The sequence below is a fragment of the Hyperolius riggenbachi genome, chromosome 5 (assembly GCF_040937935.1).
Source record: "Hyperolius riggenbachi isolate aHypRig1 chromosome 5, aHypRig1.pri, whole genome shotgun sequence".
Classification (NCBI taxonomy): Eukaryota; Metazoa; Chordata; class Amphibia; order Anura; family Hyperoliidae; genus Hyperolius; species Hyperolius riggenbachi.
Window position 1 is genome coordinate 414475642 of NC_090650.1, and position 27983 is coordinate 414503624.

Below are 27983 nucleotides of genomic sequence, written 5' to 3' on the forward strand. Positions count from 1 at the left end.
AGAAAAATGTAATGGTTTCAAAAGTTGGATTTTATGATAGTATCTAAAGAGAGAAAATGTCCTAATTGGCCCGCTTTTATAGGAACAATCGATAATTACCTTCCGCTTAATTACGATAGTAAAAAATGCGTCCAAAGATTGCATTTTTAATTAAAAATTGTACCATTAATTGGCATCTTTTCTATTTATATTTTTATTTATAACTAGTCTACCTAAGCCCGCTTAAAGAGAACCTGTACTGAGTAAAAATATTTAAAATAAACACATGCGGTAACTTCAAATGAACATTGCATAGTTACCTCGCCATCAGTTCCTCTCCGAAGCTCACCATTTTCTTCTGACAATAATCCCTTCCAGTTCTGACAATATTTTGTCATCTCAAATATCAGTTGCTGTCAGTTATAGCTGAGAGGATAACTGAAGTACTGGGTAATGTCCATGTTTCCCTATGGCTCAAGTGGGCGATGTTACAGTTTAACTGTGTGCTGACCAGAAGGCTGTTGTGGGTAATGGCCATTTTCAAAATGGAGGACGGAAAATTCCCTTGATCACAGTGAACAAACAGGACGTGGGACAGGAGAAAGACACTGAGGAGTAGACTACATGGAAGGTAAGTATGACTTGTGTATGCTTATTTTGACTTTTCATTTTCAGTTCAGGTTTTCTTTAAAGCACACGCCCGCCCTGCTCCCTGGCCTGTCGTCCTGTCCCAAGGGTTGACTGTACTGCACACATGCGCAGTACAAAAAAACAGTCACTCACAGTGAAAGAGGATGACGCAGGGACAGTTAGGGTTTGCCTTGGCTTATCTGGCTTGGAGCTAAGCCCCACCCACAGTTTGGCAACCAGTAAAAAGCTGTTAAATTGTCGTCAAGAAGAGCTGTCGCCTGGCTCACTAAAGTGAAGGTTTTGTGGTCCTCGGATAGAGGGTACCAGATCTCTCTGGGAAGGTTGCGGGGTCCGTTATTCCAATAATCGATCTGTTTGTGGCAGGTACGTTTGCCCTTTGCTTGGTATTGGCGCTGGGTTACGTCTGAGGCGATTTCCTGACTAAACTAGGCAGCAGCAGCTTGTGTTTATGTGAGAAATTCTGCAGCCATCTGCGGGGACCTGGTATGTGTCACCACCATGGAAATATACCACCGTGATGCCAGGAGTCGCAGTGTAGAGATCCGGGATCACTCCGGTAGTGAAACTGTAACTTAAAGGGGCACTATGGCGAAAAATTGTAAAATTTAAAATGTGCAAATATAAACAAATAAGAAGTACGTTTTTTCCACAGTAAAATGAGCCATAAATTACTTTTCTCCTATGTTGCTGTCACTTACAGTTAGTAGTAGAAATCTGACAGAAGTGACAGGTTTCGGACTAGTTTTCAGCAAGGTTTTTATTCTTTATAAATGCATTCCCTAAAAGGATTTAAACACTGATGCTGGCCAGCCTCCCTGCTCCCTACACAGTTTTTTGGCAGTTGGACAGAGCAACTGCCATTCACTAACTGCTTTTGAAAATAAATAAATCCCCCATGAAGAGATTGAATAGTCCAAAACCTGTGGCTTCTGTCAGAATTCTACTTCCTACTGTAAGTGACAGCAACATAGGAGAAAAGTAATTTATGGCTCATTTTACTCTGGAAAAACGGTACTTCTTATTTGTGTATGTTTGCACATAATTTACATTTTACAATTTTTCGCCATAGTGCCCCTTTAATAATAATAATTGGCTGCTCTAGAGATAGTACAGAGGTCTGTGCTACGGTCCATTGCAAAATATAATCATGATTTCACCTTTTCAAAGTGAAAAAAAGCTGCTTAAAGAGTAGCTGTTAGGTATAAGGTCTCAGAGAAAATAAACACATATATCAGTAGCTAAAGATTGGCTGTACTTACATTACATATGCATTTCACTGTCCACGTTTGGATTTCACAGAATTTGTATATAGTATATGCAGAGATAGATGCTCCTGACAGCTCATGGCAGACTCCATGTATTTCTGTCAAATGTGTCGTCATGTCCTGCCTGCTTCCTGATCACAGAAAAGCTGGTACTAAATAACACAGTGTGCAGTGAATATTAATGAGCCATGTGGCTAGGAACAATAGCTGACTCCTGCAGTGTACTCTGCCCGGAGATTTATCAGTGCTGTGCGCTGGACTGATTACAAGCTGCTGTAACGTCTCATTAGCAGCCGAGGGGAGGGCCCCAGAATGCTTTGCAGTATAGTATGCGGCTTGCGTCCTGCTTAGGTCTTAGGTCTAACAGTTTGCTGATAAGCACACATCAAAGGTAACTGAGATTTTTATCTTCACTAATGGCTTTTGGGCTTCCTTCTAAACTGTTTAACACAGGAGAATAGAGGTTTAAATTAGCTTCTGCAGCCTGACAGTTACTCTTTAACAAATCCTTCTCTCTCCCTCAGTGACTTACAGCTGCCTGCCCCATCCTCTCCCTTCCAAACAACTGAAGTGTGAGACACATGGAGGCTGCCATATTTATTTCCTTTTAAGCAATACCAGTTGCCTGGCAGTCCTGCTGGTCTGTTTGGCTGCAGTAGTGTCTGGATCACACACCTGAAACAAGCATGCGGCTAAACCAGTCAGACTTAAGTCAGAATTATATGATCTGCATGCTTGTTCAGGGTCTATGGCTAAAAGTATTAGAGGCAGAGGATCGGCAGGACAGCCAGGCAATGTGCATTAAAAGGAAAGGAATACCCCAGCTTCCATATTGCTCTGTTCTGGTATGTTTTTAAAGGACAACTGACACGAGATGGATATGGAGGCTGCCATGGTTATTTCCTTTTAAAGGAGAACTGAAGAGACAGGTATATGGAGGCTGTCACGTGTATTTCCTTTTAAGCAATACCAGTTGCCTGGCAGCCCTGCTGGTCTATTTTTCTGCAGTAGTATCTGAATCACACCAGAAACAAGCATGCAGCTAGTCTTGTCAGATCTGACTTTAAAGTCTGAAACACCTGATCTGCTGCATGCTTGTTCAGGGGCTGTGGCTAATAGTATTAGAGGCGGAGGATCAGAAGGGCTGCCAGGCAACTGGTATTGATTAAAAGGAAATGCACATGGCAGCCTCCATATACCTCTCTTCAGTTCTCCTTTAAGCAATACCAGTTGCCTGGCTGTCCTTCTAATCCTTTGCCTCTAATCCTTTTAGCCACCGACCCTGAACAAGCATGCAGCAGGCGTTTCTGACATTTGTCAGATCTGACAAGATTAGCTGCATACTTGTTTCTCGTGTGATTTACACACAGTACTGCAGCCAAATAGACCAGCGGGGCTGCCAGGCAACTGGTATTGTTTAAAAGGAAACAAATATGGCAGCCTCTATATTCTTCTCATTTCAGTTGTCCTTTAAGTGAACCCGAGGTGAGTAATAAACAATACAAGTTACCTGGCTGCACTGCTGATCTATTTGGATGCAGTAGTGTCTGAATCACACCAGAAACAAGCATGCAGCTAATCTTGTCAGATCTGACAATGTTAGAAACACCTGTTCTGCTGCATGCTTGTTCAGGGCCTATGGCTGAAAGCATCAGAGGTAGGGGATCAGCAAGATAGCCAGGCAACTGGTATTGTTTAAAAGGAAGTAAAAATAGCAGCCTCCATATCACTCTCACCTTAAATTCATAACACACCCGCTCGCTTTTTTTTTTACCCATGCTTTAGCCCTCATGTTGTGCAGCGGCTCCATGGAAGGCAATGCTGTGTGGTTTCTGTACCCGGCGTCACATTCCTGTAAAACCGCGCGATGGAAGAGAGTGGCGATTTGCAGAGTTTGCGGCTGGATGTTGCTGAATAATTCCTTCAAGGGAAGAAGTAATGAATTTGACCCCAGGGACGGTTCAGCGAAGGGACAGAAAGAGGACGCGGCGCACGTAATCCACTGAGCTGTGCTATTCACTCGCATGAGGCCTGCGCCGTCTCCATAGCGATATATTATTCCTGCCTGAGCTTCTGCGGAAAATCGATTTGTGGTGCATCCACCGCCAGCGAGCGGCCTAGCCTGGCAGCCATTGTCTGGGCGGGAGCGCACTTTTTATTTTCTCCCCCTGGGAAACTACATTAACTAAAAGCATTGCGACAACTTTTTTTTTTCTTTGAATTTGTAGTTTGAGGAAAGGGTTAAATGCATTGCCTGTTCTCGGGCGCCGTCCTCTCCGTGCGTCAGCGTCGTCCTGTGACAGCGCCCTGTGGTAGTTAATTGCACACTGCTGTGTTCTGCAGTATGACCTCATCTTCCTCCCGCAGCCCGGCTGGCGCTACGCTCATTAGTCCGCAGGTTGAATCAGCGACGCCGCGTACGGATGAGCAGAGCCAAGCTCCTCTTCCTGCCAAAGTGTACCTGTCACTCCCACACCACAAAGGCAGCCATTTTGTGAGACACATCAGAGTGTAGATTGCTTCAGCGAGGAGGGCTTTTTATGAACCAAGAGTGGCTAGGCTATAATAAGTGTTACTGTGCTCAAAGGGGAACTTTAGTCTAAATTAGCATAATAATAATCAGCCTAGGCTATGTTTCGATGGGAGGGCGGGTTACATACCAATAGGCAGCAGTAAATCGCTACAGGGCGTTTTTCTGATGCTAAAACAAATATATTTTAATGCATTTTAAAGGGAGTAAGAAAAAAAAATATTGAAAAAAAGTAAATATTTCTCGGTTATCAGCCTTTTTGTTTATAGTTAAAAAAAAAAAACACCAATCGTATTTGCCCATTTATCCTGGCTATTACAACCTTTAAAAGATGTCCTTAGTACAGTGTATGTCCACAATTTTTTTTTTTTTTTTTTATTTGGAACTAAAGGTTTATTTTTTTAGTTTTGTGTTTCTTTTAACTTCATCAATAATTGCACGCCCTTATTTGCAAAACTAACAGTAATATACCCTCATGACATGGATATAAAAAGCTTAGTCTCTAAGGTAAATGTGTATTTTTTTTAATTTTTTTTTTTTTTAATGCTGTCATTTTGCTTTGTTTTAACAAGTGTTTTAAACTACAGCATTGAAGGGGCGTCTATCTCTTAATGTGGCAAACAAATCAGTCTTTCTCTAGTCTGAATATGATCAGAAAGAAATCTAATCCCCTGCATGCACTGCATATGGATTTTGAATCGATTTCACCATTACACACTGCAACACTATGGTCATCGATCTACTGCTATGTCCGCTCGAGACAAAATTTTGTTTTTGGTCCGATAGTAATTTCAATCGATTTTTGACACAAATCAATCAAAATTATGATTGGTGTGGCACACAGTGTTATAGATTTCCAGCATCTGCCATTGTAATTTTGATTGATTTTTGTGGCAAAATCAATGCTTGTATGGCCTGCTCTCTAACAAACACAGAACACTTATATCACGCTTTTCTCCTGGCGGACTCAAAGCGCCAGAGCAGCAGCCACAAGGACGCGCTCTATAGGCAGTAGCAGTGTTAGGGAGACTGGCCCAAGGTCTCCTACTGAATAGGTGCTGGCTTACTGAACTACAGTCTTGGTTTAGACTGCGGCATGAAGCGTGGTTTATATTGCTTTAGCTCTCTCGCCATGATAAGCTTCCTACACACACTAGAGGGAGCTCTGCCAATCTTCACCACCTCTGCTGAGAATTGTACGCCGCGTCTCTAAGAAACCCTGCCTGATGAGCAAATTTCCTCACTAAAGCCACAAATCCTTCCCCGTTAAGTAGACCTGAACTCTTGCACAGGACAGAAGGAAAGCAGTGAGAAATGTGCCCTGTATGTATTTAGAGAGTTTAGCCCATCTAATTCTCCCTCATCTGTGACTAATCACAAGTGTAATTTGATCTCTCAGCTGTGTCACCTGACTGCTGTGGAAGAGAATTTATGAACACAGGATGTTAACCCTATGTCTGCTCCATGAAAGCAGGAAGTAGACACACTTTAGATTTATTGCAGTATTTGTATCAGCTGTAAAAAAAAAAAGAAATGTTTTTCTTTAAAGGTTGTTATGCTGGTGTTTATCTTTTTAGAGCAGAGAGGAAGTTCTGAGTTCAGGTCCGCTTTAATTCGAAAGGTTCCCCTCTTCATTAAAGGGACACTTAAGTCAAACACAAAAAAAAAGAGTTTAACTCACCTAGGGCTTCCAATAGCCCCCTGCAGCTGTCTGGTGCCCTCGCAGTCTCCCTCCGATCCTCCTGGCCCCGGCAGTAGCCACTTCCTGTTTTGGTGACAGGAGCTGACAGGTTGGGGACGCGAGTGATTCTTCGCGTTCCCAGCACCCTCTATGCTGTTATATGGTATATAATATATGCTATAGTAGCATAGATGGCGCTATTGTGGCCAGGAACGCGAAGAATCACTCGCGTCCCCAGCCTGTCAGCTCCTGTCACCGAAACAGGAAGTGGCTGCCAGCGGGGCCAGGAGGATCGGAGGGAGATGGCGAGGGCACCGGACAGCTGCAGGGGGCTATTGGAAGCCCTAGGTGAGTTAAACTCTTTTTTTTTTTTTTTGTGTTTGACTTAAGTGTCCCTTTAACCCCGCCTACCAGGAGCCACGCCTTAATTCCATTATCATAAATGCTTGCATCCTGTATATAGTATACATTAGCCCAGGGCACATTCTATGGAGGAAGTGGCGTTTTCCACAGAGTGAACAGTATGAGTGGAGCAGCTCCGCCCGGTGGTGAGATGTATATCGCTGCTTCTCTGCGACAGTCTCTGGATGGGAAAACACTAGGCAGTGGAGGAAAACGTAGTGTTTTTGGTGCGTTTTATGTGCGTTTGTATTTTTTCCCACACATGCGTTTTGCGTGCGGTTTAATGCGTTTGCGCTTCCAATATATAAATCGATTTGCATGCGTTTTTTAATGCGTTTTATGCAAATTACTAGGAAGTCAACAGAAAGCGGAAATACTGTACATCATCAAACTTGTTTAAAAACAAAAACGCATACAAAACACACTAAAACGGAATACCTCTGCATCACCATTGAATTTCGTTATGTGCGTTTTTGAAAAATATGCAACAAAAACAGCGTTTTTAAAAACGCACATTGCAGAGCGCAAGTATATGCGTTTTTACATGCGGCCCATAGACTTGCATTATGTGCGTTCTCCGCAACACTAGTGTTTCTGCCTAGTGTGCTCCCAGCCTCTGGATCAGGCATGGGCAAACTTGGCCCTCCAGCTGTTGAGGAACTACAAGTCCCACAATGCATTGCAGGAGTCTTACAGCCACAGTCATGACTCATAAAGACAAATGCATTGTGGGACTTGTAGTTCCTTAACAGCTGGAGGGCCAAGTTTGCCCATGCCTGATCTAGATGGTGTCAGGAACGGCTGTGCGACCGTGTCGCTGTAGAGGAGCCTCCTCACGCCATAAACGCTGAACTCTGCTGTGTAGAACACCCCTGCCCCGCCCATCACTCCAGCACGCATTTTATGCGGATAGCAGGGAAATGGCTGCGGAGTGACCCTGACCTCTTCCATCCATGAATAATTCACACTCCTTTCTATCGATCAGTGAAGTCAATATCTTCTCCAGACTATCATAAGATCCCAGGCCGTCTGCTGGCCGTTACCTCACAGCTCTCGTGAGAGGAAAACGAGGGCTGCCAGTCCTGATGGCCGCTTCAAAGGGAACCGCTAGACAGGTTCTGTATTGTGAAATGTATTATGGAAACCAATGTATATTTTTTCCCCTTGAAGCACACCTGAAGTGAGGAGGATATGGTGGCTGCCATATTTACTTCCTTTTAAACAATGCACATTGCCTGGCTGTGTTGCTGATCCTCTGCCGCTAATACTTTTAGCCATAGCCCCTGAACAAGCATGCAGCAGATCAGGTGCTCTGACTGAAGTCTGGTTGGATTATAGCTAGTTTCAGGGGTGGGATTCAGACACTACTGATAAGCAAGACAGCTTGGTATTGTTTAAAAGAAATCAATATGGCAGTCTCCATATGTATCTCATTTCAAGTGTGCTTCAAGGAAGAAAAAAAAGTTACTTGTCTTGCTGCTGTTCTGATCATTTACCTGTTTCATGAATTACAATCAATATTCAGTTCACTTGACACATGCAGTCACACCGATCACAAAGATATTCCTGTCCACAAAGTTGTTAATGGTAGGCTACAGGAGGTGTGTGTTTTTTTTTGTTGTTTTTTTTAAAGAGGGATATATTGATAAAAAAAAATTGTATATGTAAATTGTTTAAAAAAAAAATTACATTCTTTTCACTACAGTTCCTCTTTAAAGTAAACATGAACTCTTGCACAGGACACTAGGATAACATAACAGAGATGCACCCTGTATATATTTAAAGAGTTTAGCCTGTGTAATTCCCCCTCATTTGTGTCTAATCACTAGTTGTAATCTGATCTCTCCCCTGTGTCACATGACTGCCATGGCAGAGATGGCAGATAAGCCCATTTGAAAGCACAGGCTGTAAACCATGTCTGCTTCCATGAATTAGGAAGTAGAAACTGTGCAGATGTATTTTAGGATTTGTATTGGCTGTAACAAAGAAATTTTTTTTGTTTAAAGGTTATGCTGTGGTGTAACTTTTAGAGCAGAGAGGAGGTCTGAGTTCAGGTCCACTTTAACCACTTGCCCACCAGGGGCTTAGAAACACGTACCACCCCGCCGCTGTCCGCGCTTGTGCACGCCGCCGCCCGCTTGCCAGGAGATCAGTGAGCGGGAAAAAACGTTCACGTTCATTGATCTAAGCCCCCAGCAATGATCGGCTGCTTCTATGAGAAGCAGCGCAATCATTGTGATTTTCCCAGCCTCATTGAACGTCCTGTAGGCGTACTTCTGACGCTTACAGGTCGCATGAACAAAAAATTACTGTGGCCATCTTGTGGACAAATAGTAAAACTACATCCAAAAACATTTCTCATAAATACATTAGTTTTACATTATAAATTAACTCATTACCTCCCACACTCCCCAATATTTTTTTTTGTAATAAAAAGAAAAAAAAAATTACAATAAAAAAAATACATAGTTACCCTTAGGGACTGAACTCTTTATTTATTTATGTCAAGAGGGTATAACACTGTTACTTTATAAACTATGGGCTTGTAATTAGGGATGGACGCAAAACTGAAAAATGCACCTTTATTTCCAAATAAAATATTGGCGCCAAACATTGTGATAGGGACATAATTTAAACTGTGTAATAACCGGGACAAATGGGCAAATACAATACGTGAGTTTTAATTATGGAGGCATTTATTATGTTGAAACTATATAATGGCCGAAAACTGAGAAATAATGAATTTTTTCTGTTTTTTTTTTTTTTTGTTTTGTTTTGTTTTTTTGTTCTTCCTGTTAAAAATGCATTTACAGTAAAGTATCTCTTAGCAAAATGTACCACCCAAAGAAAGCCTAATTGGTGGCGGAAAAAACGATATAGTTCATTTCATTGCGATAAGTAATGATAAAGTTATAGACTAATGAATGTAAGGAGTGCTGAGGTGAAAATTGCTCTGGTGGTCAAGTGGTTAAATAACAGGACAAGTAGCAGCCCCAGTTTGATAAAAGTTTTCAGTTAGATCAGTCCCAGGATGGAAACTCTTTGACTCTTTAAAGCTTTTCACCATAATAGAGGGCATGAATTGGCAGTAAAACGCCGCCCTCGACAAAACCTTTCTGCCGGTGTTTCCCTGCAGCAGGATGCGACCTCAGCAGAATGGCAGCTGCTGATGCGATCAGGCGGCCACAAGGACAGCGGCGGCCGCTAACGGGCCTGTAGAAGGGAGTGTTATTATAGTGTAGAATGCAGGTTTATCACACAAAGAGCATTAGGGGAAACCATAAAAACAATTCTCTGTTTCTATATTTAATGGGACCCGAGGTGAGTGGGATATCGCGGCTGCCATATTTATTTCCATGTAAACAATGCCAGTTGATGGCAGCCCTGTTGATCCTCTGAAATAAGTAGTGTCTGAGTCAAACCCTGGAACAAGCATATGGCTAATTCTGTAAAACCTGTTAGTGAACCTGATCTGCATATGCTTGTTCAGGGTCTATGGCTAAAAGTATTAGAGGCATAGGATGAGAACTGCCAGGAAACTGGTGTTGTTTAAAGGAAATAAATATGGCAGCCTCCATATCATCTCACCTCGGGTTCCCCTCTAAAGACAGTTTTGCTGTTAACAAAACTCAGATTCTGAAGGACTGTCCACACTACTATTCTGAAGGATTGGGGGGCATGCCACATCCGACTCGCCCACTGGTACAGCCTGGAGGGGAGGGGCCACAGATGCTGGCTCTCACTTGCCGCGCCTCCTCTGAATGGCCAGTGCTGCTCTGCATAGGGCAGCAGAGCAGCACAATTGGATGGTACGCCAGCGCTGCACTATTTTAAAACGAAAAGCTGCAATCTACCCAGCAGCCTTTCGAGATCTACTGGTAGATCCCGATCGACGCAATGGGCAGCCCTGGTTTAGACAATAGCAATCTATGGATGGGATGTTGAGGCTCGTCCCAGACCAGCAGGAACCGGTTTCCTGACTGGATTCTTTTGATAGACAGGAAATGACATCACTTTTTACAACTGCCAGTGTGCATTGGAGAGATGCTAGGCCGCAATAGCCAGATCTCTGCATCTGGAGGCAAACAAATAACTGTTTATGTGCGTAACTATAGGTATAGGTAGCTGTTATACACAACTATTCTTATGCATGAATGATTGCTCTTAAAGTGTACCGGAGTCGAAGCTCCAGTACAAAATGAGAGAAGCCTCAGAATCCTATTGAGACTTCCCTCTGTATTCTGATGTCTGAGGAGTCGGAGGATTTGTGTACAGACTCCACAGCCCTGCCACGGATTGCAAGCAACCAATTTCTGTTTCTCGATTGGAAGCAGATCGGACATGCTGTCATTCCGATCTTTTGTCTGTCATTCCGTGTGTGTCTTTCGATTCACTTTTATTATCAAAACTTTGGCTAACACACGCAGATTCTGTGGATTACGTAGATGTGTCAGGAGATGTAAGGATGAGGGTTTAAAGTGAAGTGTACAGGTAATGGGGGATGGTGTCAGTTATATAAAACTTATATAACTAGGTGATGACTCTGCCTTGACTGCTTGCTATTCCTGTCTGGTCAGGTCACAGCTGTTTTCTTCTCCACCCATCTATGTGTATGTAAAGATTATACCCATCACATCACATCAGAAACCACATGTAGGGAGGAGAATGTGGAGGATGGCATTGTTCTTCAAGCAGTTTAAAGAAGTCACACTTGATTACATTCACACTTTCCCCTGGATATATAAGGGAAGGGGAGGGAGAAAATGGCAGCTCCTACAGCTATTAGAAACCAGGACAAACTGCAGGGAAAAAAAGCTGCTTGGATTCCCTTACATGGTACAATTTTTTCTATTAGATAATTTTGTTTGATTATTCCGTTAGATCGAATATAAAGATTTTTCTCACATGTCCGATTGAATTTTTATTGAACAAAACAGGATAATCGGTTGTTTCTTGACCGAAAAAGGTTTTCGACTTTCGAGTTTTGGTTGAATAAACGTGAAATACGGACGTTTTTATTGTACGGTGTATGGGCACCATAAAGTACACCTGAAGTGAGAGGAATATGTAGGCTGACCTATTTATTTGCTTGTAAACCATATCAGTTGCCTGGCAGCCCTGCTTGTCTATGTGGCTACTGCAGTAGTGTCTGAATCACACACCTGAAACAAGCATGCAGCTTATTCAGTCAGACTTAAAGAGAAACAGTGACCAAGGGTTGGAATTCATCCCAATCAGTAGCTGATGCCCCCTTTTACATGAGAAATCTATTCCTTTTCACAAACGGATTATCAGGGGGCTCTGTATGGCTGATATTGTGGTAAAACTCCTCCCACAGGAAACGGTGAAGACCATAATCCTGGCAGTTTCCTGTCTGTGAACCTCATTGCATTGTGAGAAATTGCTTTTTTGGCAGTTGGAAACAGCTGTAAACAGCTATCGGCAGCTACTTCCACTGACCTCACCTGCCAGCAGTAAAAATGTCACCATGTGATAAATGTCAGAGTGTAAATCAGGGAGAGGAAAGATTTTACTATGGGCAAACACTGACTAAATCATTTATACATAATTATTGTAAAAATGAAACACTTTTTCATTACATTATTTTCACTGGAGTTCCTCTTTAAGTCGAACACCTGATCTGCATGCTTGTTCAGGGTCTATGGCTAAAAGCATTAGAGGCAGAGGCTCAGCAGGACAGTCAGGCAATCTGTATTGTTTAAAAGGAAATGAGCATGGCAGCCTCCATTTTAAAATGCTTTGGCTATACTGATGTTGTTCAGGAGGCAGTGGGGAATATTGCGCTGCTTCATAAGCTGTTTTTGTGTGTGGTGTTCTCGGGTGCCTCTTTCAGTGTACAGAGCGCAGTAAGGACTGATTGCTCGCCTTGTTTCAGAAACGCTGCACCTCATTTATCAAGCGCGCAGTGACAGCTCCTGACGCCAACGTGAGGTCGGATCTTCCCCGCAGCTACAGCGCTCTACCTGCCGTCGTCCTGCAGCCACAGCACTGGGCACACTACTGTACAGACATGCCTATCTCTGTATCTGCACCAGTATGTACACCGCTCTGCCTGCTGTCATCCTGCAGCCACAGCGCTGCACACACTCCTGTACAGACATGCCCATCTCTGTATCTGCACCAGTAAATACACCGCTCTACCTGCTCTCATCCTGCAGCCACAGCACTGCACACACTCCTGTACAGACATGCCCATCTCTGTATCTGCACCAGTATATACACCGCTCTACCTCCTCTCATCCTGCAGCCTCAGCGCTGCGCACACTGCTGTACAGACATGCCCATCTCTGTATCTGCACCAGTATATACACTGCTCTACCTCCTCTCATCCTGCAGCCTCAGCGCTGCGCACACTGCTGTACAGACATGCCCATCTCTGTATCTGCACCAGTATATACACCACTCTACATGCCCTCATCCTGCAGCTACAGCGCTGCGCACACTACTGTACAAACATGCCAATCTCTGTATCTGCACCAGTATATACACCGCTCTACCTGCTCTCACCCTGCAGCCACAGCACTGTGCACACTACTGTACAAACATGCCAATCTCTCTATCTGCACCAGTATATACACACTGCTCTCATCCTGCAGCCACAGCGCTGCGCACACTGCTGTACAAACATGCCCATCTCTGTATCTGCACCAGTATATACACCGCTCTACCTGCCCTCATCCTGCAGCCACAGCGCTGCGCACACTCCTGTACAAACATGCCCAGCTCAGTATCTGCACCAGTATATACACCGCTCTACCTGCTCTCATCCTGCAGCCACAGCGCTGCGCACACTGCTGTACAGACATGCCCATCTCTGTATCTGCACCAGTATATACACCACTCTACCTGCCCTCATCCTGCAGCCACAGCGCTGCGCACACTCCTGTACAGACATGCCCATCTCTGTATCTGCACCAGTATATACACACTGCTCTACCAGCTGTCATCCTGCAGCCACAGCGCTGCGCACACTACTGTACAAACATGCCCATCTCTCTATCTGCACCAGTATACACACTGCTCTCATCCTGCAGCTACAGCGCTGCGCACACTACTGTACAAACATGCCCATCTCTGTATCTGCACCAGTATATACACCGCTCTACCTGCTCTCACCCTGCAGCCACAGCGCTGCGCACACTCCTGTACAAACCTGCCCATCTCTGTATCTGCACCAGTATATACACACTGCTCTACCAGCTGTCATCCTGCAGCCACAGCGCTGCGCACACTACTGTACAAACATGCCCATCTCTCTATCTGCACCAGTATACACACTGCTCTCATCCTGCAGCTACAGCGCTGCGCACACTACTGTACAAACATGCCCATCTCTGTATCTGCACCAGTATATACACCGCTCTACCTGCTCTCACCCTGCAGCCACAGCGCTGCGCACACTACTGTACAAACATGCCCATCTCTCTATCTGCACCAGTATACACACTGCTCTCATCCTGCAGCCACAGCACTGTGCACACTACTGTACAAACATGCCCATCTCTGTATCTGCACCAGTATATACACACTGCTCTACCAGCTGTCATCCTGCAGCCACAGCGCTGCGCACACTCCTGTACAGACATGCCCATCTCAGTATCTGCACCAGTATATACACCGCTCTACCTGCTCTCACCCTGCAGCCACAGCGCTGCGCACACTGCTGTACAAACATGCCCATCTCTGTATCTGCACCAGTATATACACACCGCTCTACCTGCCGTCATCCTGCAGCCACAACGCTGCGCACACTCCTGGACAGACATGCCCATCTCTGTATCTGCACCAGTATATACACACTGCTCTACCAGCTGTCATCCTGCAGCCACAGCGCTGCGCACACTACTGTACAAACATACCCATCTCAGTATCTGCACCAGTATATACACCGCTCTACCTGCTCTCATCCTGCAGCCACAGCGCTGCGCACACTGCTGTACAAACATGCCCATCTCTGTATCTGCACCAGTATATACACACCGCTCTACCTGCCGTCATCCTGCAGCCACAGCGCTGCGCACACTCCTGGACAGACATGCCCATCTCTGTATCTGCACCAGTATATACACCGCTCTACCTGCTCTCATCCTGCAGCCACAGCGCTGCACACACTACTGTACAGACATGCTCATCTCTGTATCTGCACCAGTATATACACTGCTCTACCTGCTCTCATCCTGCAGCCTCAGCGCTGCGCACACTGCTGTACAAACATGCCTATCTCTGTATCTGCACCAGTATATACACCGCTCTACCTGCCGTCATCCTGCAGCCTCAGCGCTGCGCACACTGCTGTACAAACATGCCCATCTCTCTATCTGCACCAGTATACACACTGCTCTCATCCTGCAGCTACAGCGCTGCGCACACTGCTGTACAAACATGCCCATCTCTCTATCTGCACCAGTATACACACTGCTCTCATCCTGCAGCTACAGCGCTGCGCACACTACTGTACAAACATGCCCATCTCTGTATCTGCACCAGTATATACACCGCTCTACCTGCCGTCATCCTGCAGCCACAGCGCTGCGCACTACTGTACAGACATGCCCATCTCTGTATCTGCACCAGTATACACACTGCTCTCATCCTGCAGCCTCAGCGCTGCGCACACTCCTGTACAGACATGCCCATCTCCTGTATCTGCACCATTGTATACACTCCGCTGTGCCTGCTCTCATATTGCCCGTGTTGATCTGTATTGGTGTGAAGAATGTCTTGCTTTTGAAGGTAAAAGATAAGCTAGAGCCTGCCTGCTCAGTGCTAGATCTCCAAGCATGGCCACACCTCCTGCATCTCTCATCTAATTAGAGGGGAAATTCACAGCAATGTTGATTTTTAAAGGAGGATTGTCACCATAAAAATCAAATTTAAACAGCAACTGGTCTGAGTGTATTAACCAGCCTGGCGTTCTATTAAGATCGCCACGCTGGCGACCGGACTTTTTTTTTTTAATTAAAAAAAAAAATCGCATGCAGCCAACTAAAAGTTGGCTGCATGAAAGCCCACTAGAGGGCGCTCCTGTTGCGTACTTCTGATTGTTACTTCTGATCGCCGGGGGCAAAGGCCGCGATGAGTGGCCTTTCTTGTTTCGCTTTCCTCGTCGCCATGGCAACGAGCGGAGTGACGTCAGCCGCCTCCGCTCCAGACCTTAGCGCTGGCCGGAACTGTTTGGTCCGGCTGCGCTGGGCTCGGGCGGCTGGGGGGACCCTCAGGTAGCACACATGGCTGGCAAAGTGCTGGCTGCGTGTGCACCTTTTTATTTGATAAAAATCGGCCCAGCAGGGCCTGAGCGGAGACCTCCGGCGGTATACTGCCAGGCTCTTTAAGTGATAAAGATGCTAATCCTGCATTCGAAACTTTTTCTGCTGTTCTGATTTGGAGTCATCACATACTTAAGGAGCACTGGCCCTTTAATAGTCGGTGCCAAACAGTTGCATGCTGGGGGTTCTCTTTATCTATAATATATTCCTCCTCTTCCATTTATTTCCCTGCCTAGCTGCTTATCTGAAACACGATCCCCTGCTCACTTGTGTTTCCAAGCAAGGCTGAGGTGACTTAGCGATTGGAGGAGAAAAGAAAGTAAAGGCCAGAAATGACATCAGGCTTTAGCCTCAGCTGTGACATCAGGTTTTAGCCTCAGCTGTAGGCAAAAGACATGGTTCCCACCAGGAACAGAATTCTCTTCATTTACTATATAAAATTCACTGAAATCAAAATGTGGACAGTACAATACATGTGTTATGTAAGTAGATTTAGTATTTCTCTTATATATGTGTTTTTTTTCCCTGGCATAGTATGGCTGATCTTACTGCTTTAATGGGGACCTGAACTTCTTGCACAGGACAGAAGAAAAGTAGCAAAATGTACCTTGTATGTATGTAGAAAGTTTAGCCTCTGTAATTGCCCCTCATCTGTGACTAATCACAACTGTTTGATCCTTCAGCTGTGTCAGCTGACTGCCACGCCAAAGCAGCTAATTTGTAAACACGGGACCATATGCAATTAACTTTTTTTTTTTCCCTCCTGAGTTTTCTCCAAGGTGATAATTTTAAATTTATCGATAGAATGCCTTTAAAGGCACCAGAAATCAAGAAAATACTCAATAACTTTGACAGTACATTTTCACCTACTTTTCAGTACTTTTTTCAGTTGAAAAGTGCTGGGAAGTTATTTTAAATAGAAGATGAAAAAAATATCTCCTAGGGGATAACTCAGGAGAAAAAATGAATTGCCTATGGCCCAGGATGTTAACGATATGTCTGCTTCCATGAAAGCAGGAAGTAGATACACTGCAGATTTATTGCTGGATTTGTATCGGCTGTTACAAAGAAATGTTTGTTTTCCTTAAAGTTTAGTATGTTGTTCCTTATCTTTTACAGCAGAGAGAAAGTTCTGAGTTCAGATCCACTTCAAGCTTTTGGGGACCGACGTACTTTAAATCTACGTCCAGCAGGTGGTGCTGCTGCCCTGACTGGACGTTGATTCAACGCCCGGGCTAACGAACCGTCCCGACGCGATCGTGCGAACCGGAGAGGGGAGATTAAGCTGTCATATGACAGCTGACATCTCCCCTCAGTGATCAGCAGCCATCGCGTATAATTGCTGATAACTATGATCGCCGGCGGATCATAGTGGTCACTTACAGAGCTGCGGCGGTAGGGGGGATAGAAGAGGATCCACTCACCTTCCTGCCGTTCCCCCGGCAATCAGCACTCCCCTCCAGCTCTAGCTCTGGCCGGCATCCCTGCTTTCCTGACGCTAAGTGCCGGGTCCTGGCTTGATGGTGTCATCAAGCCGCGACCCGGCACTTGGCGTCAGTACGAGCCGGGAAGCCAGCGAGGGCGGAGGTGTCCACAGCTGCTTATCGCTGGAGCCTAGGAGGTGAGTAAAGGCTGCTGACGAAAGGGGGGACATCTGGGGGGGGAGGGGGACACAGCCTAGCAAGCCCTAGCAGGGATCTGGCTTCCTGATGATTGCTTCCGTGTGTCACCAGGAGTTATGCAGCCTGTGTGGCGGTGATCGCTGCCGTGTGTCACCAGGAGTTATGCAGCCTGTATGGTGGTGATCGCTGCCGTGTGTCACCAGCAGTTATGCAGCCTGTATGGTGGTGATCGCTGCCATGTGTCACCAGGAGTTATGCAGCCTGTGTGGCGGTGATCGCTGCCATGTGTCACCAGGAGTTATGCAGCCTGTATGGTGGTGATCGCTGCCATGTGTCACCAGGAGTAATGCAGCCTGTGTGGCGGTGATCGCTGCCATGTGTCACCAGGAGTTATGCAGCCTGTGTGGCGGTGATCGCTGCTATGTGTCACCAGGAGTTATGCAGCCTGTGTGGCGGTGATCGCTGCCATGTGTCACCAGCAGTTATGCAGCCTGTATGGTGGTGATCGCTGCCATGTGTCACCAGGAGTTATGCAGCCTGTGTGGCGGTGATCGCTGCCATGTGTCACCAGGAGTTATGCAGCCTGTGTGGCGGTGATCGCTGCCATGTGTCACCAGGAGTTATGCAGCCTGTGTGGCGGTGATCGCTGCCATGTGTCACCAGGAGTTATGCAGCCTGTGTGGCGGTGATCGCTGCCATGTGTCACCAGGAGTTATGCAGCCTGTGTGGCGGTGATCGCTGCCATGTGTCACCAGGAGTTATGCAGCCTGTGTGGCGGTGATCGCTGCCATGTGTCACCAGGAGTTATGCAGCCTGTGTGGCGGTGATCGCTGCCATGTGTCACCAGGAGTAATGCAGCCTGTGTGGCGGTGATCGCTGCCATGTGTCACCAGGAGTTATGCAGCCTGTGTGGCGGTGATCGCTGCCATGTGTCACCAGGAGTTATGCAGCCTGTGTGGCGGTGATCGCTGCCATGTGTCACCAGGAGTAATGCAGCCTGTGTGGCGGTGATCGCTGCCATGTGTCACCAGGAGTTATGCAGCCTGTGTGGCGGTGATCGCTGCCGTGTGTCACCAGGAGTTATGCAGCCTGTGTGGCGGTGATCGCTGCCGTGTGTCACCAGCAGTTATGCAGCCTGTATGGTGGTGATCGCTGCCATGTGTCACCAGGAGTTATGCAGCCTGTGTGGCGGTGATCGCTGCCATGTGTCACCAGGAGTTATGCAGCCTGTGTGGCGGTGATCGCTGCCATGTGTCACCAGGAGTTATGCAGCCTGTGTGGCGGTGATCGCTGCCATGTGTCACCAGGAGTTATGCAGCCTGTGTGGCGGTGATCGCTGCCATGTGTCACCAGGAGTTATGCAGCCTGTGTGGCGGTGATCGCTGCCATGTGTCACCAGGAGTAATGCAGCCTGTGTGGCGGTGATCGCTGCCATGTGTCACCAGGAGTTATGCAGCCTGTGTGGCGGTGATCGCTGCCATGTGTCACCAGGAGTTATGCAGCCTGTGTGGTGGTGATCGCTGCCATGTGTCAGTTATAGCCTGTGTGGCAGTGATCGCCGCCGTGTGGTGCCAGGAGTTATACAGCCTGTGTGGCGGTGATCGGTGTCGCCGGCAGTGTTACAGCCTGAATGGCGGTGATCGGTGCCGTGTGTTGCTGGCAGTGTTACAGCCTGTATGGCGGTGATCAGTGCCGTGTTGCCGACAGTGTTACAGCCTGTATGGCGGTGATCGGTGCCGTGTGTCGCCAGCAGCCTGTATGGCGATGATCGGTGCCGTGTGTTGCCGGCAGTGTTACAGCCTGTATGGCGGTGATTGGTGTCGTGTTGCCGGCAGTGTAGTCTTTGTGCCAGGAAATAGAATGGATGGTAAGAGGCAGAGTGTGGAAGCTGCAGTGAGTGATTAGCATTCCATTCACACAGGCCTCCTAATTCCAGCGCAGCCTCTGCGTACTGCCCTCCGCTCTAATGAGCCTCTCCCTCATTACCACTAATGCAGACTTTATTGCCAGATTGCGGCTGACTCCGAGATTTTCCGATGCTTCAAGTTGGAGACTTTATTAAGAGGCGGCAATGACCTCATTTATGCAGAACGGGTCTGCGCCTTTGTGGGAGAGACGAGCTCGGCCTGCACTATTAGATATATATGATGGGGGAAATGATCAAAAGTCCATATTTGTAAGTCAACTGCGGAATGTTGATTTTAACCACTTTGCAGATTTTCTAGTTATCAAACTTCATCAGATACACAATGTAGTACCAATGTACAAAACTGAGGCTGTCAGATATTTGCCACTCTCCTCCCTTCACCTTGTAATTTTCATAGTCTGCAAACTCCCCAGTGAGATTTAGGCCTGGTGCACACCGAGCGGTTTTTGGAGCCATCCGCATCCGCCTGTGAAAACGCTTGGCTAATGTATTTCAATGGGATGGTGCACACCGGCGGTTTGCGGTTTTTAGCAAACGTGGGTCCTGCAGTACTTTTGCGGTTTGCAGAAGCGTTTCTGCCTCAATGTAAAGTATAGGAAAAGCTTAAACCGTTCTGGAAAACGCTAGATCAGAGAGGTTTTCCAGGTGTTTTTGTTAGTGACCGCTTTTACTGTAACAATATTTGTAATCTGCTACACAAAAACGCTAGGCATGTTTAGATATGTCTCTAAACATGCCTAGAATCGCTCTGAAATCTGCTCACAAAAACGCCTAGTGTTTGGCGGATCTACTAGCGGTTTTGGTGTGCACTGGGCCTCAGTCTGTGACCTTCTCCTTTTCAATCTAAACAGTTAGATGATGCAATGCAAGCAGCTGAAGCAGGCACATCCCATTTGATTTGTGCACATAGCATACATCAGAACATAAAGCTATACCTTAGGGGAAGCAGTAGAAGCGTGTATCTAGCGCGAAACGGCCGTAAGGCTCCCCTGGCCCAGCACCCACCACCACCGCACGGCCTTTGTACATGGTATGTCTACCTTTGATACACTGTATTGATATGTGTCACCACCCTTTGGAATAAATGGGAGTTTACAGCAAGTGCCGACTTATCCACTCTGTCCTTAACAAAGCCGTAGATCACCAGGGAAGCCATATGGAGGAAGGAGGAAAGCACTAGGCACCAGGGAATTATATGGGAGGGGGTCACTAGACACCAGGGAACTGTATAGGGGAAAGAGGGAGGCCACTAGACACCAGGGAACTGTAAAGGTAGCCATACACTGGTCGATTTACCATCAGATCGACCAACAGATAGATCCCTCTCTGATCGAATCTGATCAGAGAGGGATCGTATGGCTGCCTTTACTGCAAACAGATTGTGAATCGATTTCAGCATGAAACCGATCACAATCTGTGAAGCTGCCGCTGAAGCCGCTGCCCCCGGTCTCCGCTTTCTTCTTCTCCGCACTGGTCTCCGGTCCGGCTGGCTTCACTGAACTTCCTGCCGGGGGAAGTTTAAGCAGTAGAGGGCGCTCTACTGTTTAAACTTCCTGCCGGGACAGGAAGTTCAGTGACGCCAAGCCAGCCGGAGCCCAGCGCGGAGAAAGACAGCGGAGACCGGGGTAGTCGCGCCGGCCGGAGCAGGTAATGTATTGCCGCTAGCATCGGTCGTCGGGCATTCGAACGTCGCTATCGACGCACTCCCGACCCACCGGCGGTCGAGCAAAATCTTCCGCACGGACGGATCGACGGGAACGATTGATTTTGGACGGAAATCGATCGTTCTGTCGGCGTTTGTGCAACAATTTCACAGCAGATTCGATCAGTGATCGAATCTGCTGTATATCGGCGGGAAAATCGTTAGTTGTATGGGCCCCTTATAGGGGAGGGAGAGGGCCACTTAACGCCAGGGAACTGTATAGGGGGGAAGGTCGGCCACTAGACACCAGGGAACTGTTTAGGGAAGGGAGGGGGTCACTAGACACCAGGGAACTGTATATGGGAAAGAGGGAGGCCACTAGACACCAGCGAACTGTATAGGGGAGGGAGAGGGCCACTTACCAGGGAACTGTATAGGGGGAGGCCATTAGACACCGGGGATGTTTATCGGGGTGGGAGGTGGCAACTAGACATTGAGATTGGCCCCCACTTGGTCGCAGTGTTCAATTTAGGCCCACTTTAAACTATAGTGGGACAGAGAAATTGTAGTAGACATAATGGATGTGCCTGAGGCCACAGAGTAACCCATTTTCTTTTTTTTTTTTTCATCCCCTATAGGTGTGTGGAAGACCTACTAATCCTATGCCGAATCCGGTGGTGCAACCCACTACATCCTGGATGACCTGTGGAATATAAAATAAACTGCATTTGTTTTTGTTCAGAATTACCGAGCTATAATAATCAAGCAATATGGCCAGCAAAAGGAAGTCCACAACACCATGCATGGTAAGAGCCTCTGAGGTTGTGGACCAAGATGACCAAGACATTGATGTCATCGGAAACGCCAACCCACCCAGTCCTGAAGACAACAAAGACCAGGTAGGGGATAAGGAAAAGGCATCAGAGAACACTGAAATGGTGGAGGAAAAGCCCCCTGCCGAAAATCAGTCAAAAAGGCTTCAAGGAGGTTACGAGTGCAAATACTGTCCCTACGTAACTCAGAACCTGAACGAGTTCACAGAACACGTAGACATGCAACACCCAAACGTTATTCTTAATCCTCTTTACGTTTGTGCCGAATGTAACTTCACAACCAAAAAATACGACTCTTTATCCGATCACAATTCAAAGAATCACCCCGGGGAGAACAATTTCAAATTAAAACTGATGAAACGCAATAATCAGACCATCCTGGAGCAGTCCATCGAGGGCAGCGGCGACGTTTCCAGCAGTCACGAGAATGCAGAAACCGATGACAATGGATCCGGTATATCGATACCCAAAATGCCCATCATAAAGTTGGGGAAAAGCCGGCTGGATGGGAGAAGATCACTGAGGAAAAATGGGGAGTCGCTGATGGATTGTTCATTCGGGATTAACTCTATCCCAGACACTAATGGAATTTCTGATGCGTTGGCACACGTGATGCCATCTGTTCAACTCCCACCAAACATCCACCTTCTTCCCAAAGTCGCTGTCCCTCTGAACAGCAACAAGTACAACTCTGCTCTGGACACTAACGCCACTTTGATCAGCTCCTTTAACAAATTTCCGTACCCGACACAGGCGGAGTTGTCTTGGTTGACCGCGGCCTCAAAGCATCCTGAGGAGCAGATCAGGATTTGGTTTGCCACCCAAAGGTTAAAACACGGCATAAGCTGGTCTCCAGAAGAGGTGGAGGAGGCCAGAAAGAAAATGTTCAATGGGACTATACAGTCAATTCCACAAACCTTTACAGTATTACCAGCCCCTTTAACCACCACTGCTAAAATTGCACAGCCTATTATCCAGACAGCGGTGCCGTGTCAATTCATCAGTCAGCCCGGACTAGTCTTAACTCAAGTTTCAAACACACCTGCTGTGACGGTTTCTTCGATCCCTACTACTATTAGCACTACTCTAAGCCAGACCCTGAAACGCACCATGCAAAGTCCACAAGAGGCCCCAGAGCCAAAGCGGCAAAATATACGAAGGGTACCATCCCCGGCTCATCCTCGCAGGTTAAACTCCATGGCCGTGCGCCACTACGAACGTAAAAAGACCCATGAACAGATAGCCCTTTTGAAGGCTAGTTTTGTAAAGAGTCAGTACCCCGATGATGCTGAAGTTAACAAGTTAATAGATTTCACTGGATTGACCCGAACTGAGATTAAGAAGTGGTTCAGCGACCACAGGTATAGGACCCAAAAGGGGCTTGTTAATATTACCAGCGAGACCTTAATAAAAGACCGGATGTCTGGCCGGACTAGACGCCCTTACCATTATCGGAATTTAGGAAGGAAGATTATATTGATGACGGACGACCACATTCAGTGTCTCGAAGACAGTTTTCTAAAAAGCCCTTATCCAACACAGGCTGAAATCGATCGGTTACGATCAGAGACTAAATTATCTAGAAGAGAGATAGATTTATGGTTTTCCGATAGAAGGAAGATGAACAATTCTGTTGACCAGGAAGGTTTAGATCCTGTGGTCTCTGAAAATGATGGACTTTTGAATGGGACAACTGGCCACTCAGGTGTGTGGTCGCAGTCTCCTTCACTGTGCACGTCTAAACAAGATCAGGTCCACTTATTGAAAAGTACTTTTGCAAGGACCATGTGGCCATCTCCTCAAGAGTACGATCAGCTAGCGGTTCAGACGGGTCTTGTGAGGACAGAGATAGTCAAGTGGTTTAAGGATAACCGCTGTGTGCTCCGTACTGGAAGCTTAAGTTGGATGGAGCAATATCGCAAAAATTATGAACGCTCCCTAGAAGAGAGGAAAAAATACATTAAGATGGTGGCAGCTACAAAAACGGGCAAAGACATTCTCATAGAGTATTTCCAGGAATATGGACAGCTGTATGTAGAAGACCTGGATCTTCTCATACTGAAAAGTAAAATGAATTCTGAGGAGGTTCGGGAGTGTTTTGGGGAACTGCAGGAACAAGCCTCTCTAGATCAGTTGGATTGCAATGATCCAGATGAGAAGTATGAGACAGGGAGCGAGTCCAAGGACTGGAACAGATCATTGCACGACGATGAAGAGGTCATTTCAGATGGTGCCGACAGCTGGAGCCAGACTGGCCAAGACAACCTAGATGAGCCGGCTGACTTTGATTATGAAAATACTAATGAAGATTCGAATCGGGTATGTTTTTCACAATATTTTAAGAAGTCCAGCATTAAGAACCTAACTATCGCAAAAAATTGTAAGATTTAAGATTCGAGTAAACGCATACAAATAAGTAGTATGTTTCTTCCAGGGTAAAATGAGCCATGAATTGCTTTTCTCCTATGTTGCTGTCACTAAAGGGGCCCATATACTGGTCGATTTCAGCCATCGATTGATTCTATAGGATTGATCAGAAATCAATTCTATCAAATTCCCCATTCGATCGATTTGTGGCCGATTTTCGATCGATTTGATCTGACAGGATGGAAAATCTAGGTGGATCTGCTGCTGGCAGCAGATCGATGGCACATAGAGTTGAATTGGATCTAATGGTCCAATCATGCATTTAGATCGATTTCCAATAGATTCTGAAATCTATTAGAAATCTGTTCCTAGTGTGTGGCCCACATCAGATTCCTGTCAGATTGGACTTGACAGGCATCTGCCAGAAATCTATCTGGTGGTCGAATCTGCTGCAAATCTATAAGTGTATGGCCATCTTTACTGTAGGTAGTAGAAATCTGACAGAACAAACCAGTTTTGGGCTAGTCAATCTCTTCATTGGGTATTGTCAGCAAGGCCTTTATTTAAGACACTCGATAAAAAGGATTTGTATAAAGATGCTGGCCAGCCTCCCTGCTCGCTGCACACTTCCCCCATGAGAAGATTAGCTAGTCCAAAACTCCAAAAAGATTTCTACTACCTACTGAAAGTGACAGCAAGATAGGAGATAAGTTATGGCTCATGTATTTACTCGGGGAGAAATGTACTTCTTAAATGGATGTGTTTACATGTATTTTACATTTTACAATTTTCGCGATTGTGGTCCTTGATGGAGATCTAGATTGACATCTAGGTTACCTGTTGCAGACACGCCTGCTCTATGGGGTATTTAAAGCGGACCCAAACCAAAAAAATTTTTTAATTCAAAATATTTAGTTGCACCACTCTGACACATACAAAGATAAATAAACACTCCTTCAAGCCCATGAGCATTTCAGTGTATGCTTTTCACAACTAGGGTTATTCAGGTGGCAGTCATTACGTCTGAGCTTAGTAGGAGGTTTTAGATCCTGGGTGGGTGTGTCATCAGCTACCCTCCCTCACAGGGGCGTCGTCTATGTGAAATCTCAGACAAGCTGAAATCACCTCCCCTGTGGCATCATCAGTAGCAGCCTGTGTTTTGTTTTTTATCTCTTCCACCAGCCTGCTGGATTCTGTCCCGGCAATATGAAAGGCAATATAAAATGTAAAATATTTTATATTTGTCATCATGCAGCTGAAAAAATGCTGCTATTATAATTTAGAAAATATTTTATTTTTGAAATCTTGTATTTTTAATTTGGGTCCACTTTAAGGGATACATGAGACAAAAAACAACCCTGCAGCCTTACTTACCTGGGGCTTCATCCAGCCCCTAGAAGACTTTGCGTCCCTCGGCACAGTTCCAGTGTCACCCAGTCTTCTGGTGTCCCCTCTGTCGGGAACAGGCCTGCATAGGAAAATGGGGGAAGCCTCTTTAGGATCTACAGACTTGCCCCATAGTGGCACCCCCCCCCCCCTTTCATGTACACATTAGAGCAGTTTTTCTTGACATTTTATTGGTAGGTACCCCTTTTAAAACCCTGTACTCACCGAGTAATCCCCCCTAGCTTAGCAAACATAATCACAAGTACCCCTTGTCAAACATATTTAATTGTAGTACATGATAATTGGTTCTAAACCATTTCCAAGCATTTACTATTGCTTTTAATTAGCTAAAATACTAATTTGGTGTTTAAATAAGATTTATCATCTTCTAAAACTCTAAATTAGTTATTCTTGGTTGAGTATATCAAGCCTGAGTTACCCCCTGGAACCATCACAAGTACCCCCTGGGGTGCGCGCACCACACGTTGAGAACCTAGGCTTTAGAGAACCACGATCGCAAAAAAATGTGGGGGAAAAAAACACCTTTTCTATGTTGCTGTCACTGACTTGCTCTTTTTTTCCTGCATATTATGAGCATTTTTTTTTCACAGCAACTAATGTAATTAAAGGGACTCCGAGCTCAAAATAAAAACGAAATCGGTACTCACCTGGGGCTTTCTGCAGCCCAGTGTAGGTCGGGACGGCGGCCATCTGTCTCTTCACCCAGGGCCTGGTCAGAAATGAGTCCCGACAACACTGGGACCGAGTGTCGGGCTCCTCTTCCTGAAACGTCACGTCTGTCGCCATCACGGCGGCTGGCGTGACAGTACAGCGCATGCGCGATTAAAGCGCACATGCACCGCACTGCCACGCCGGCCGCCGTGATGATGCGAGGCGGCCGACGTGGTGACGACAGACGTGACGTTTCATGAAGAGGAGCCCGACACTCGGGCCCAGTGTCGCCGGGGAGCCATTTCTGACCAGGCCCTGGGTGTAGAGCCAGATGGCCGCCGTGGGACCTCCCGACCTACACTGGGCTGCAGAAAGCCCCAGGTGATTACTGATTTCGTTTTTATTTTGAGCTCGGAGTCCCTTTAATCAAGACAACTGACAAAAGGTTCGATTCATAAAGCCTTACCACATGCGGTAATGCATAAAACAGCTGACTTTACCGAGCACTTAGCAAAGTGTCAATTCATAAAAGCTGTTGCCGCATGAAAAGCTGAAATTCCCAAGCAGTGAGGTAAATTACCGACTTGTGCGGTAATTACCTCAGCACATGTCAGTAAATGTCAATTCAAGATTAGAGCAGGTGGTAATGGCACTAAGGCCACATACACACATCAGACCATAGTCTTTTGAAAATGAAAGATCACAGACCAATTTTACCCCCTTCCATGTAGTATGAGAGCCATACTCTACACAGTCTATTCTATTGAGCTGAACTCTCCATCAGAAAAAAATCTTTGCAAGATGCTGCACACAAAGATGCTGTACAGACACAAAAGATCAGTATCTGCAAAAGATCCGTTCCTGCAAATTGCATTCATAGTCTATGAGATCTGCAGATCATCATACACACCTTGTTTAACTGACATTCATCTGCTGATCAGATAATCATCTGCAGATCTGAAAATCCATCCTGGTGGCTCTGATCTGCAGATGAATATCTGTTAAACAAGGTGTGTAGGAGGATCTGCAGATATCATAGACTATGAATGCATTTTGCAGGAACGGATCTTTTGCAGGAACTGATCTTTTGCAGATATCGATCTGTTGCATGTGTACAGCATCTTGCAAAGATTTCTGTCTGATGGGGAGTTCAGCTCCATAGAATAAACTGTGTAGGTATGGCTCTCATACTACATGGAAGGGGGTAAAATTGGTCTGTGATCTTTTATTTTCAAAAGACTATAGTCTGATGTGTGTACGAGCCTTTAGAATACCGCCTGCTTTGAAGTGGTGATAAGAGCGATAAGAGGACTGTGTGATGTTAATGGAGACTTCTCCCCCCAGGCAGCAGCAGGGAGAGAGGAACAAACAAGGCTTCCCCTGAATACCTTAGGCTGTGTTTCAACCTATTGGGTTCCTGCTTTTGACATGTCTATGCCTAGAAGCGTGGCATATGTAAAGGTACATACACACGTCAGATTTTTCCAAACGACTGGTCGCTTGGACGTCAAATCGGCCGTGTGTACAAACGGTCGTTCAGCTGATAACACTGGATTTGATTGATCCGCCAAGCGGATCCGTCAAAACCAGTCTTATCAGCTGAATGACCGTTTGTACACACGCCCGATTTGACGCTCAAGCGACCAGTCGTTTGGAAAAATCCGACATGTGTACGCACCTTAAAGGGGAACTGAAGAGAGAGGTATATGGAGGCTGCCATGTTTATTTCCTTTTAAGCA

At 46.1% G+C, this 27983-nt stretch overlaps 1 protein-coding gene across 4 annotated transcripts in view; it reads left to right on the forward strand.

Moving 5' to 3' along the window:
* The window catches only part of ZHX2 (zinc fingers and homeoboxes 2), an 81830-nt gene that overhangs the window by 47275 nt on the left and 6572 nt on the right, over positions 1–27983 (forward strand). For 2 of the 4 annotated variants that reach the window (XM_068237974.1, XM_068237975.1), the window contains exon 3: positions 21625–24138. In XM_068237974.1, coding sequence (XP_068094075.1) covers positions 21757–24138 — 2382 coding nt within the window. In that variant the 5' untranslated portion in view covers positions 21625–21756. Of the gene's footprint in view, positions 1–972; positions 994–10525; positions 10610–21624; positions 24139–27983 lie in introns of those variants that run through there. The other 2 variants (XM_068237977.1, XM_068237976.1) reach the window with 2 other exon arrangements.